This window comes from Python bivittatus, unplaced genomic scaffold (assembly GCF_059951505.1).
Source record: "Python bivittatus isolate LINGU-HERP-01145 unplaced genomic scaffold, Pbiv_v1 ctg000060_np1212, whole genome shotgun sequence".
Lineage (NCBI taxonomy): Eukaryota > Metazoa > Chordata > Lepidosauria > Squamata > Pythonidae > Python > Python bivittatus.
Genome location: NW_028277044.1, coordinates 16,031,902 through 16,046,517, shown reverse-complemented (window position 1 = coordinate 16,046,517; position 14,616 = coordinate 16,031,902). Strand labels below are relative to the sequence as shown.

The 14,616-nt window shown below is 37.8% G+C and overlaps 1 protein-coding gene across 3 annotated transcripts in view; it reads left to right on the top strand.

Moving 5' to 3' along the window:
- RASA3 (RAS p21 protein activator 3) overlaps positions 1-14,616 on the top strand; it is a 167,159-nt gene that overhangs the window by 62,620 nt on the left and 89,923 nt on the right. For all 3 annotated transcript variants that reach the window (XM_088136544.1, XM_088136545.1, XM_088136546.1), the window contains exon 2: positions 13,031-13,148. In XM_088136544.1, coding sequence (XP_087992670.1) covers positions 13,072-13,148 — 77 coding nt within the window. In that variant the 5' untranslated portion in view covers positions 13,031-13,071. The remainder of the gene's footprint in view (positions 1-13,030; positions 13,149-14,616) is intronic.

The window sequence follows — 14,616 nt, the reverse complement described above, 5'->3', positions numbered from 1 at the left end:
TGTAGGGATTCAGTACAGTATCCTAAATTATATTTTATTTTCTAAAAGTAATTTGACATGAGTATGTAAACCTTGGCTCACGCTGCCGCATCTGTGAGGGAGTTTGAGTACTACTGGATGATGAAGTTCAGGCTTCAGTTTTCCAGATCCTTTTCTAAAATATACAACCAAGAACCACCATATTCTTAGCTTGTTAATAGCTGATCTTTTCTTTGTGACACAGGGATGTTTATGCCTTGCTGTATTCTATATTTAGTGATCCTTTTAAAAGAAACTAAATTGCAGCTTTCCTTGGTTATGTAAAGCGTGTGTTTGTTACAGTTATATCCCAAAGTATACATTTTTCTTTAAATTGGAAAAATATACTTTTTGATGTTTAATGTTCTGGAACTTTAAAAAAGCAGCTCTCACTTGTTGCAGTTGTATTTCTAAGAAAATACAGCTTTTCACTGACGTCTTAGCCAGGAAGATATGAAGGTCTTGCTGGTATCACAGTTGGGGAACATAGTTTAATTTGGTAAGCCAAACTCCTCCTCTGTACTTTCATGGTATATTTTGACTAAAATAGCAACAACTACAATGAAGCAGCTATGCATAATGTGTTGGATCCAGCTGTAGTTATGTGGTACATCTATTGAAAATAGTAGGAATTCAGTCCCATTTGTTTCAGAGGATATACAGGTAGTCCCAGGGTTACAGACAACCTATAGTTAAGAACAGCGCCTATTGTAGCAGAATTCAAGTTAAATACACAATGGTTTGAGTTAAATATACAATGGTTCGAGTTCATTACACAATACTACTTATACAGTATTATACAATAATACTATTCCGACTTACATACAAATTCGACTTAAGGACAGACCTTGGGAATGGAACTCATTCTTAAATTGAGGACTACCTCTATTCTGAATACAATCAGGTCTAAATCATACCTTATTTTTAAACGCAGAGCTGTTTTTCATGCTAAGCTGTTTTTCAAGACCTGGCTCCAAATTTATATATGTCAATACAAAAAGAAAAAAGCAGAATACATAACATATGTAAATTGGCAGTGGTCATATTAATGAAAGATATACACATCAGTTTAATGACTCAAATAGTATGTAAAATAATTAGTTATTTTGTGTGTGCATATTCATGTATACTTATACACATTAGGGGGGGAAAAAAAGAATGGCCCCAGAGCAGAGAAGAAAGGCAAGAATATGGCTTATGCTCTGTGCCTTCATGTACCATGTTAGTAACATTGTTCTTTAAATCAACAACTTGATTTTATTTGCTTGCTTGCTTGTTAGATTTAAAACCCACCTGTCCTTCAGCAGCTGAAGGTGGAAGATAGGAACTATATAAAGTTATTTTATATATAAACTATATAATTTATTTTAAAAACGTTTTATTCCACTGAGCCGTGTTGTTGAGTGTGGTTGCATCCTTGCTAAACAACTGGGCAGATTTGTTCTTTCACTTCCCATCAAGAATGTCCGGTGCTAATTTTGTACATCTGCCTTCCCTCGCCCCCCCCCCGGAACCACCATAGTAGATAAGAGTGTGTCTCCCCATCTTCCCGCTGGGAAAACGCTGTAAGAAGGGAAGTTTCAAGGGTTTGAAGTATGTGTGGGTATTGCAAATGTCAATCAACTGCTTCCTAATTTCCTTTCTTTTTCAGAGCACTTCTTTGCCAAAGCAGGAATGGATTGGCCAACACAGCCACGTCTTTATTTTAAAATGTTTTCCTGAAATGATGTAGAGGTGGCCGCAGGAGGGCTTACAAAAATCACAGCTTCAAAACACGTCCTTAGAATATCCCCAAAAACAGTAACATAAGCTCGTGTATTAAAAACAGCTATTTGTTTGTTTGTGTGTGTGTTTTTTTATGGTCACATTTATTTCTGCGTGTTCCTGGCAAGCCGTGCAGTTGTTTGCAATACAGTAATGAATATAATTAAGCAACGGTAAATTACATCAGTTAAAATAGCATTTTGTAGAGAGCCAGGGAGATGACCTTGGAGAAGGAATCCAGAGGCCATTAAGGAAATACCAGGTGCAGAAGAAAATGTGTTACGTCCAGGGAGGTGGGGGAGTGTTACAAAGAGATTCAGACTCCCCCCCCCGCCTGACTCCCTGGGGCAGTGTTTCTCAACCTTGGCAACTTTAAGATGTGTGGACTTCAACTCCCAGAATTCCCCAGCCAGCATGGCTGTATACACATGCAAGCAGTTGTAGCATGGCTGGGGAATTCTGGGAGTTGAAGTCCACACATCTCAAAGTTGCCAAGGTTGAGAAACACTGGCCTGAGGTATAAGAAGGAGGGAAGGGAAGGCCTGGCACAGACAGACTTGCAAGGCTGTGTTAATAGAACCTATTTCAATAAAGTGTAGGTCTAGAGTTCCTGTGGAGTCTGTTTCCTGATCTGGCCTACCTTGAAGGGCTGATATGTGTAAAAAAATATGTTATACTGGTAAGACATAAACAAAATCCAACCTAGCCCTTCTGCAAAGTCATAAAAGGGTAAAATTGGGAAAAGAGTGTTTTCTTATGCCACTACTTTTTTCAGTTTCACTTAAAAAGAGCCAGCAAGGGCAATATTCCAGCTCTATACTGTGTTGAAATGATTGGGTAAACAAAACATCTTTTTTTAGGCTCCAAAATTGAACATGATGATCATTATCACATCATTAGACAGCTATCTAAGAGACAAAGCTTGGAAACTGGAAAGCCCTGAGTGTGAATTTTGCATCTGCCATGAACTTACAAGTGCTTTCTCTTTCCTCTCATATGTAATATGGGAAATAATAATACTGAGTTATATTAGAGCGGAGAATTGAATTCAGTGGTAAAACTGGATAATCCTCCACACCTGTTCGGGCAGAGGATCTGTGCGTGCCCAGGATGTTAGAGGCTTGAGAGACGAAACCCAAATCTTCCAAAACTCCATTCCCTGCAACTCTGCATAGGTTCTTCCCCTATTCAGAAGGATAAAAGATTGTGAAGATGCTTATGAAGCATCTTAAGACTTGGGGGAAAAAATACTATATTAGAAGAATCAATAGGAAAGGGGGAAGCAAAACCACATAAGTCTGGAGATGCTTAGTTGTTGACTCATTTGCTTCTCAGTAGTTTTATATTTATGCTTCTTCATTGCTAGAATGATGTATTGCTAGAGCTGCATTGATTGGATGGGGGAAAACAAACCTCACGTCTGACTCAGACAAGATGTTTGATCGAGTTAGGCCTCAAATTCTATGCAAGTTCAAGTCTAAATTGATTTTTACTCCTTTTTTTAATTAGCCCAGTTTGTGCATTTCATCCTCTGTGTTATCTCATTAAAATTAACAAGAGACATAATGAGATCAATGAGATTAAAAATCTAACATCCAGACTGAAGTCGATATTCATATAACTTAAAATTTATTTCCTCACTCTTATGACATGGAAGAAGGAGGAGTGAAATCTGCAAAGCAAAATAAGGTAGAATTTGACTTTCCTCATGTTCAGTGCTTTGAGGGATGACTCAGTTTTGGTTTGACTTGATTCTCAGATCAAGATTCATACAGTGTTTTTTTTTCTCTCAAAGTTCAAATTAGTCACTGTTTTGAAATTTTGTATAAATAACAAATCACGTAGCAGCTGTTTGATCCTTAATTTACAGTATGTGCTTTATTTCCTCTGCCCACTGTTGTAAGGCAGAAAAAAATGCTCATTTTTAAGGAACTGGAGAATCATGATTTTCAGTCTCTTTCCGTGATAATAATGTTTTTTCTGAAACAGGTTTTTGCCTTTGCGTATGTGTATTGGTGAACCTCCCTCCCACCAACTTTTAAAACTCCTAATAAAAGTAACTTTTTATAAATGTTAAACTTCACAAGTTTTAATGATAGATTTCTAATATTTGTAAATTAGGGCATGTAGGGGAAAATGAGTCTGCATCTTATGTTTATGTGGAAGAAATTCTCTTTTTATTCAGTAGAACTTACTCTTGAAAACATGTTCTATTATCATTTTCTCATCAAGTGTGTGTTTGGCTGTTGTTATGAATTAACATGTATCTTGGCAATTCTTATTCAGCCTATGTAAATGGGTGCACACGCACACACACGTATATGATGAATTTCTTTGTAGGGAATAATAACAGATTGAATGTGCAACATCTTGTTTTAATACAAACTCTACGGTGTGCAATTCTTCCCTTACAAAGATACAATGTTCTTAGAAGTACTTCAATCTAGATTATGAGAACTGTTCTCCAGACCCCCTGATTCATCTCTAAACTTTATGGAGACTCAAACTAGGATTTCCTTCTACAACTGCTTGTATGTGTATACAGTAGTTGCCTGAGATACTGGTTGAAATTAGATTGGTGGGGAGCAGTTTTTAATGTCCAACTTGCTCTTGTAAGCAAGCTCTTTCTGGATGATGGCTGTGGCAAAAGAATTTCTAGATCCAGTCTCTTACAAAAACCTCCTTTGGCATCCTGCCTCATCTGACTTTATATTTAAATGACACTTCAGGAAAAAAACGTGGGCAGATACAGTCCAATGCTGATTGTAAGTATGTCTGCCTGCCTAGAAAAGAGGGCTTAGGAAAGCAGGAGTAGTAGGGAGTACTCTAAGGGCTTGATTAGTGGTGATTAGGGAACATTGTGGTAAATTGCTGCTGTGTGATTGGTTTTGTCCTCCATAGCAGCCATTATTTAAGAGGAATAAAATGTCTGAGAGTACTGATGACCTGCTCCTAAAACTCCAAGGGTGGTCATAATCAAAAAAGTTGATTTAGACTTTTGGATGTTTCCTAATTTTTTTTGTCAGCCATTTGTTCCTCCTCTTAAAGTGACATATTTTACTGGGTCAACATAATCTGATTTTTGCCTTATCCTGATTACATACAGTAGTTTGACAAAGCAATCGGCTGCTGGCAGTTTAAGAAAACAGTAATTAAAGTAGGCCTTTGACCACAGGGCCTCTTACTAGAGAAATAAGCAAGAGAGTGTGTAAAAGCTCTATCAGACTCCTAAATGAAGCTTGATTAGTTAATGCTCTTGAATATCCCAGTTAAGTCTACTTTTCAGTTTAAAATAGCATTTGCCTCTTTGGGTAAAGATGAGGGAAGATGAGTTCTCTTTTAAATAACCTGGGTATTTTGTCAGTAATACGCTTTACTGCTTAACATGAGCTTGCTTACAGCTTTTTAAATGCCTTAGGAACTGCAAATGTTATTTTTTTAGATTTGTGGAACATCTTTTATTGTAACTACAAAAGCTGAAATAACAGGGGTGCAGCCAAAACAGTAGAAGTTGGGGCCATGATGCATATAAAAAGCAAATGAAGCTTCAATCTTGATTTTTTTGACTATATCCTGTGGACACACCTGAGAAATAAGTGATGTAAATGATCCAGGAGGGCGTATGTTTTTTTATCCCCACCTCAAAACAGCTTTCTGCAGTGAGAACTGTAGCCGATACCCATCGTAGGTGCACTGTTTCAGTGCTTTAACTCAGGACATGAACATGGAAAATAGAACAAGAAAGCCCTGACCGCAGATGATAATTTGAGCACCCTAAAGTTCTCATGGAAAAACAGTGCGATTCTTGCTCTAGAAAAGCAGTGTTGGATTGTACAGTCGCTATCAGTATTGTCAGATCATTTGGTCACAGATCAAAGAAACCCATTATGAAGTTTTTAAAGAGCCTGTGAGTAGAGAATAAATAAGAAACATTAATTCCAGAAAGGAACAGCGATAGATTGATGTCTGACTGTATTGATGTGGAAGCGAAAGAACATAATAGTGGATAGTTATTTGGAGAAGTGACATCAGTTGCAATTCTATATGCCGGGGGGAGCAATAGTGAGCCACCGCCTACTTTCAGAGGCCGTCTGCAAGTGATCAATTTGGACCTCTGGCAAGAGTAGCCTGTCCCTTTTCTGGCAATCTGCTGCTAATAAGAGAGGGAGAAAGAGAGTGGCAGGGATGAAGAGGATTGGCAGCCCCCATTTTGCTCTGATTTTGACCTCCTTTGACACAGCTTCCTTTCAGAACAGTGGAGTCCTTAGCTGAAAATAATTAGTATATCCCATTTAATCTAATCAGGTATTTTTTTGAGTAAACAATTACAAGATTTGGCAGGTTATTTTGCATTGTTGTTCATAATTTAAAATACTGCCTTGTATTTTACTGTCAGTTCTTTAAACAAAACAGAACAAATGCTAATGGATAATTCTCATAACTTTAGTTGGTGAAGTATCAGATCCCTGGCTGGTAGATCCAGGTCCATACACTTTTAGTTATTCTTTAGTAAATTGATTCTTTAGCACAAACATTGCTATAAAGAATATCTGGGATCTGTTACAATACTATACCCAGTTTTATGCTGAGCGCTAATATTCCTATATTATATGAATATATTACTCTTCAGTGTATTATGTTATGCTTTCTGTGATAGAGGAAATAGAAACAATAAATACATAAAATCAGAATTGCCATATTGACCTGTTAGACTAGATGTAAAATTAAGGTTGGGGGATAAGAGGAGAGAAGAAAAGCTGGTTTTTGTTGATGTTGCAAAGCCTATTTGGGGTTACAGTTTTGAAGGAAAGTAGCAAGAAGTGTAAGATACAGTACAGGTGTAAGACTATACTATGTGACACACAGTTGTCTCATTTCATTTGGGACTGTTGGAATTAGAAACACAAAATCAAGAAGACGATATCAGTTGAAAATGGGATTTAATGCTCAGAAGATACATCCTTTCTAACAAATCTGCTTAGATTAACTTCTGTTGATTTCTTTCTGTCCCTAAAATTAACTGCCAGCTTTGTTAATATAAAAATTAGCCAGTTTAGGATGCTGAAGCCCGCTATGTAGAAACGACATCATGTGTGACATGATAAGTTAAATGGTTCATTCCTCTCATCTAAGTAAGGCAATTAATGTATTTCTAAAACTGAACTGTGATTACAAATTAGAAATAGTTCAATTCTACAATTTGGATCAGTGTTTTTTTAACTGACATTTTAAAAAAATGGTTGAATTACATTCCATTAGGCTTCTAAATTAACTTTAGCTCATTATGATTACACTTAATTTTAAAAGAGCAGCTTTAATCTTTTTAATGAGTGAATTAACTAAAAGAAATTGAAAGAGAGGAATAGAAGACTCAATCTACTATAATAAAAACTTAGTTAAATGCATGCTTTAGATTAGGAAAGGCATGGACAAGTTCAAGAGAGTACCTGTATGTATGTATGTATGTATTTTAAATGGCACATTTATATAGCTGCCCATCTCACACAAAGCATCTCTGGGCAGCATACAACAATTAAATAAATACTGTAAGTGGATAAAAACAAGCATTATAAAAAGATAAGTCATTACCAAATAAAAATGTTATCACATTTTTTTTAAAAAATTAGATTTTAAAATATACAAGCCCCACAGAGAGAACAGGATATCAGTCATAGTGGAGCCATCTAAGAATGTCTCTGGTTCCCAAAGACGCCCAGGCCTGATGACATAACCAGGTCTTGAGGGACTTCCTAAACGACAGCAGGGAAAGGGCGAGCCTCACTTCTCAGGGGGGAGAATGTTCCACAAGGAGGGAGCCCACATCCTGGGACCCACCAAATGCAAGTCCTGGGCCGATGGAACTTGTAGCATACCTTCTGTGCCGGATCTAATGGGACAGGATGGTGTAATTGGGGAGAGGCAGTCCCTCAAAGTATGGTTCATAAGCAGAACTGGGGAAACCCATTCTCCTTTAAAAGTAGGAATTGGCCCATAGGAAGATTTTAAGAATATAATTCTGGCACAATATAAGGTGGGCAAAAGAAAAGCAAAAACAATAGTGAAGAACATATTGCTACATTAACATTTAAAAATACATAGAAGATTAAACAATGGTTGGAAAGTTGAAAATGAGTGAATATTAAGGTTGAATTTATCTGCAGTTTAAGTTGCAGAGTCTTTGGCATTATAATAAATATTTTGTACAAAATAAGCAGTGAAGAAAAATGAAGGTTAGGAGGAAATTGGAAATAAAATAATCAGTACTGTAATAGCTTTGTCATGTTACCACATTTGGAGTGTGAGCCAGATCCAGAGAAAGTTGTGGTCCTCAGATTCCATGAAGGATAGTGTACTGTTGTAAAACATGGAAATGGAGACAGTATGATTTATGGTTTCCTTATAGTTCTTACAAGGGAAAGCTAAACATGTGAGGCTTTTTAGTTTGGGGAGGGGGTAGAGAACACTAGTGGAATATGATAGTGCTCAAAAAAATTATGCTTGGTGATTCATTGCAGAGGAAGTGGATAGATAGATTTTTTTTTCTTCCAGACCAACAAAAAGACCTAATGCAGTGTATATTTAACTTAACAGAATATCCTATCCAAAGATGATAGCCACCAGCCTCAAAGTAGTTTAAGCAAATTAACAGAAAAACAGTCTCTTGCTGATTTTTAGCAGAGATAAGTTATTTGATAACTTCTCATTTCTCATTTAAAGGTTTTACAGTAAACTTGGAATGGGCAACCTGTAACACTCAGCCTAATTTTATGCAGATGAATGTCAGAGTTGTTCAGAAGAAAAGGAAGGAGGATTTGAGGGAGAGCTGTAATTTATCACTGACAAAAGCAGGAAGAAAACCAACAGGGAAGGGAAGGAGGGAAGATCCTCTGCAACTGATGAATCCAACTTTATGATAAGAATGATCTGGCCTTTTAGCTGCTGGGTACAGTGGAGGATCTCAAAAAGGATATCATGGAGTTAGAAAAGGGGCAGAGAAGGACACCCAAAACAATCAAGAGGTTAGAATAACTCTTCTGTCATGAAAGGTTGCAAGATTTGGGGCTTCAAAAAAAGAGGAGACAAGAACATCATAAAGATTTCTAAAGTTACACATTGTCTTAAGAAAGTTGATGGGGAACAGTTTTCTGTCTTTCATAGTGCTAGGACCTGGAAAAAGTGGGAAATTCAGGATGGATAAAGGAAATAATTCTTCATATAGCACATGGTCAGATTGTGCTGCTTGTTATCATAAGGTATAGTGATGGCTATCAACTTCAATGACTTTAAATGGGACTAGAAAAAATGAAGGATAATGCTATCAACAGCTGTTAGTCATGATAATTACTGTATGTTTCTCACATATCAGGATAATATGACCTAAATACCAGTTGCCATGCACACAAATAGCAGAGTGATGCTATGCTCATTTGCTGCCTAGGAATACAGTGGTTGACCACTGTGGGAACAGAATGATGGACTGGATTTCTGATTTTTCTTTTAATAATCTTAATAGAAAAGCATGAAAAATACATATTAAAGCCTATTAATAATAAAACAATCTTACTGAAGTGAGTAGAGAAATTCTATGGAGGAAGAATTAAGGGCTTCCTCAACCTTCCAGTTTACACTGGGTAGGACAGAAAGAGAGAAGGCAATTCCTTCTCCCACATTCCCTCTTTTAAAAAGCTTCCCTTCTAATAATACTTGTGGGGGAAAAATAACTGCTTCTGTTAGATGTAGGTGCTGTATCAGGAGAACTACAGAGTTTTGGAATGCATGGGTTCAAAGTCTCCACCATCTGTCCCTTGTAGATCTCCAAAATGCCCCCCCTTCCCTAAATACTAAACCAGTAAGCTTTCTTAGGAACTCCTCGAGTGTGATCGATAGCATGAGCGGGGAAGATTCTGGAATGGAGCTTCAAGGTTGTCAGGAGGGGGGAGAGACATGCCAGGGCATGTACCTTCTCAGCCCACAACAAGATTGTGGGAAAACAAAGAGGATGAGGCTGGCTCCTCCCTAGAGCCTCACAGAGTATATTCTCTAGTAGCTGTAGATAAGTTTAGTCTGGCAAGATTCTGTCTAATAGGTAATAGTCAATAAAGGAACTGTACTGCACTGGACGGCCTCGTTGTGGTTCTTGGGCTGAACCTGACATCAAGAGACTTAAGAGTCACCCCAGGAGTACAGATAGTCCTCAACTTATGACCATTCATTTAACAACTGTTTGAAATTACAATGGTGCTGAAAAAAGTGACTTACGACCAGTCCTCACACTTATGACCATCTCAATATCTGCACGGTCAAGTGATCAACATTTGGGTGCTTGGCAATGTATTTATGATAGTTGCAGTGTCCCAGGGTCACGTGATCGCCATTTGTGACCTTCCCAGGGGGCTTCTGACAAAGTCAATGGGTTGGATTCGCAATGATGTTGTTACTCATTCTGGCACACAAAGACTTAAATAACAGAAATTATTATCTGTAAAAATACTTAAAGCCAAAATCAAAATCATGCATGATAATGGAATGGTTTTTTTTTATGTATATATAAAAGTAGCATGCATGTGTCTGAAAATAAACTGAGAAGAAAATGAACTGGGAAGACTTTTACAGACCTTAATGCTATGCGTCTAATTAGGATGCTCCACTTTCTAACAAGAACATCTATTTGAAATAGAAAATAAGATCACAGTTCTGTGCTTTTAACAGTTGAGATCAAGAGAGTGCAAATGCTAAAATGTCATATAAGGGGAGGAATAAATTGGAATTTTATTTCTTAGTCCAACGTAGTAATGCACGTAGAAGAACAGTGTAGGCTTTTAAGTCTTATGTTGGTTTTTTAGGTAATGATGATGACAGATTAAAACAAAAAGCGTGGAGGAAAGATTGCTTGAATGACCAGCATGGCTTGTGTTCCAACAGAGACATTTACTTAGATGAGACTATTAGAAGGAATATTTTTGTGCATTTCTGAGGCATGTATTGTTCATGTTTCCCAGACTTTTTAAAAACCATACCCCCATTGTCAGAATAGCGGGGATGGGAGGAAAGAAGGAAGATCGTCATGGATTTTTGGCAGGTAGCTGCTGCTGGCAGTTTTTGTGTAAATCAGAAAGGGTCAGAGGGTACAGCATTTGTATCCACGATTGCAAAGTATCATGGCTGAGGTGATCAGATACAAAGGAGGGTATAAAATAGTGTCTTTTGAAGTAGTGTACTTTGGAATTCTGCTGCTGTGGATAGTCTGAGTCTTATATGATATCATCCCCAAAGACTAGAAAGGCTAAAATCCAAAAATGGCTGTGATAAAAAAAGCCTTACAAATTAAAGTACTTGAATGCATGTTGCATAAGGACACTTTATCCCTTTCAGTATAATGTTCGATCCCAGCTGTTTTCGGTTAGGGGGAACCAACAGATAAGTCTGTGCAGAAAAATATAATCAGTTGGGACATTAAAACTGGGCTTCATTTTTAAGGAAGTGATGATTAAACTTTCACTTCCCTTGGATTATCTCTCTTGCTTTGTTTCCAGATACCAAACAGAGCAAAAATCCTAAATGTACATGTAGTGATGTGTGCAGGTACAGCCACATGTTTCTCACTGTTAAAAGGTTAACCCTGCTAAGTTTTTAAACCCAGTCATACGGAGCCACCTGCATAGTGATTTAACAGCTGAAACCCTCGATTTTCAATTGACCTATTCATAAAGTGGGCTTTGCCTGCCAGCCTCTTGTTGTGTGAGAAAGCTGATTAAATTGAAAGTTGTATCCGCTACATATGCCTTTGTGTAACTTCTGCCAAAAGGTAAATTCATTTAGATCCGTCATAGTTTTATGATTATTAGAACAATTGACAAGGGTGATTTGGATATTGGATATGTTATTATATTTATAATATTCATCAGAATCTTTGTTTTCTTGGAATGAAGTGAGTCTAGGTTTAAAATAAGCCTTAGTTTTCTGGGGGTTAAATATGGGACATTGGAAAAACATTTGAGTCCACCAAATGGCTTTGCTCAGTTCTGAGAAACCTGAAACCTGTATCACAATTATTCTTAAAATACTAGGTCCAAATGCCAGGTTTTTGGCATTTTTTACAGATGTAGTTTTTCCTAAACTATACAAATAGAAATGGTAGATCATTCCATAATCTGTCACCTTCATTCCTTATTGCACTTTCAAACTAGCATCAAGCATAGCATTAGGCAAAGAATGGTGCCATCTTGCCTAAGATGACGTCCCTCTCAACAAATGTCTTTTTGATCTGTATTCCACTTATTCTTAGGACTCCAGTGATTCCATAGATGATGCTACCTAGACATGTCTAGATTATTTCAGGTTGAAACTTCTCTAGAAGGCAGCATCTGTAAAATCATTTCATAGAACTATCATATAATAGTCCCATCAGAGAAATAGAAAGTGAACCAACCCCCCTCCCCAAAGTTGGCCAAAGTGATTGGAAGAGCTGATTTGAAATACAAAGCCCAAAAGCCTAAACCAGGACATCTGGGTGCTTCTGGGTTCTTCTTTTCTTTCCTTCTTCCTAAAACTAATTTGCCCTCTTCTCTCTTTCCCATCCCCCTCCCATTTTTGTGTGTATGTGTGACTCACATGCTTTTCTTATTTTAACATCTCCCCAGTACAAACTCTGTACACCCACACACAAATTATACCCACACCAAATAGCAGGATTCCTGGCTGACAGTTCTGGGAGTTTGGAAATCCAGTTTAAGGGGGAAGGACCACATGTCCAGTCTCATTTGCAGCCAAGCTCAAAATGGCTATGGAGACACAGGGCCCAGCAGTGGGTGGGGAGAGGGCATTTCCACATGACTTGCTGGGCTAGTTGGAGCTGAGCTGATAGCTGTCCCTAACACATCTCACATGGTCCCACCCTGAGGAACCCCAGATTGTCTGTATGGGAATTTTTGTATTGGGAGAAGTAGGAAATCATGACTTCTAAACTGGAACAATTAAGGGTGGCTCTAGGCTCTGGGCTGGGGATGAGGTGGAGGCAACGTCATGAGGAGACGTGTCTCAAACGTGTTTAGGAAGTTGTCTTTTGTGCTACGGCAAGCAGAATGATACCTTAGTTGTTGTATAGTACAGCACTTGGCATTTTAAATGTGTACTCCAACCTGAGCAAAGTATATTGTACATGTTAGAATATATTCAGTTAAAACATCTGCTTATGGGATGAATATCTCTCAGCTGTATCAACACTCAATGTCTTCTTTTTTGTCTTTAGGGGAAGCTAAGAATCTTCCTACGTATCCAGGGCCAAACAAAATGCGGGATTGTTACTGTACAGTAAACTTGGACCAGGAAGAAGTTTTCAGGACCAAAATAGTGGAGAAATCACTATGGTAATCTTTTATTGAATTTTAATTATTTCAGCATTTATACCTTAATTTATTTTAGCAAGGGTTCATATTCTGTTTTGGAAAGTGAGAGCTGTCACCAAGCAACTTGTAATATATGTAGCAGAGAACAAATATAATGCAGAAGCAATAATGCTCAGTAAAATCAACCATTTCCTAACAAGTTTCTTCCTCCAGTTGTTAGAGCAAAAGCAACAGTTTGAAGTAAAGTTACTTTGTCTGTTATGTTTAGTTTTTGTTTTCATTTATGGGATGTATACAACGCTTTTGCTCAGGAGCTCATGGTAGTATACAAAATGCCATTCCCTCCTGTATTTCTCCACAACTACAACCCTGTGAGGTAAGCTGGGCAGATAGAAGGTGACTGGCCCAAAGTCACCCACTGAGCTCCTGTGGCTGAGGGTGGCTGTGGGGAAGAAGTTCTGTAGGGATGTGGGATGAGAGTGGGCCTCTGCAGGTACAACAGCCTTTCTCCATACATGAAATTATATTGCCAGAAAAACACCGGTAGGATAGAGCCATTAATGTATGGTTTAAAACTGGTCAAGCAAGAATCTCTCTCCAGAAAAAGGCATTTGGTAAACAGAGGTCCAGGTGGACAAAGGCACAAACCTTCAAGGTCAGGAAATTAGTAGCCATGCAGCCATTGACTTAAAGAGGCACGAGAAACAGACTCAGGATTTGAATCCTGGGACTAGCATAGAATAAAGGGCAAGATTCCTGGGTTTCAATAGATAGAGTTTCATGTATACTACTTCCTAATTCTCTGGAATTTTTTTTTTCTGTTACATGTTTTTATGGTGTTTTTAACTGTTGTTAGCCACCCATAGTCATGAATTTGAGATGGGAGGCCATGCAAATTGAATAATACATAAATCCCCTTATCTAACCTCTTTGAGAATGTGGAGTGGGGAGAGAGTCTTACTGCTGTATCTGGTACAAAGCCTTGACAATCAGTTTGCTCCCACTCTCCCCTAACATGGTTGTTAATTGTCTGATGCCCAACTAAATAAGGACATTTGTTTGAAAATGTGTTTGGAGTCTGAATTGTCCCTTGAATCCATCTCTCTTGTTTACAACATGAAGCTGCAGTTTTAGATCATTAAAATGGTTTTAATTGGAAAGGATTTATTATCTTCATTGAAGGCATTTTTGAGACTAACCCAGTAAGTCTGAGGATAGAAGCAAGAGAGAGAGAGGGCTTAATTTTTCTGTGACATTAAAGTGGTGTAGTGGGTCTTCTCTGAAATCAAATGGCTGCTATCTTTACATAGAGCAAAATCCCATTTCATTCCATGTGTCCTTCTTCTGAGCATCCCAGCTCAGAGATAGGACAAAGGCAGAATGGTCTAAATTTATAAGATCTAAGATACAACTGTCCAAAAATTAAGACTGCTGATCTGAGAGTAAGCTCTGCTGAACAATTTCGTCTGAGAAGCTAGATTTCACTGTG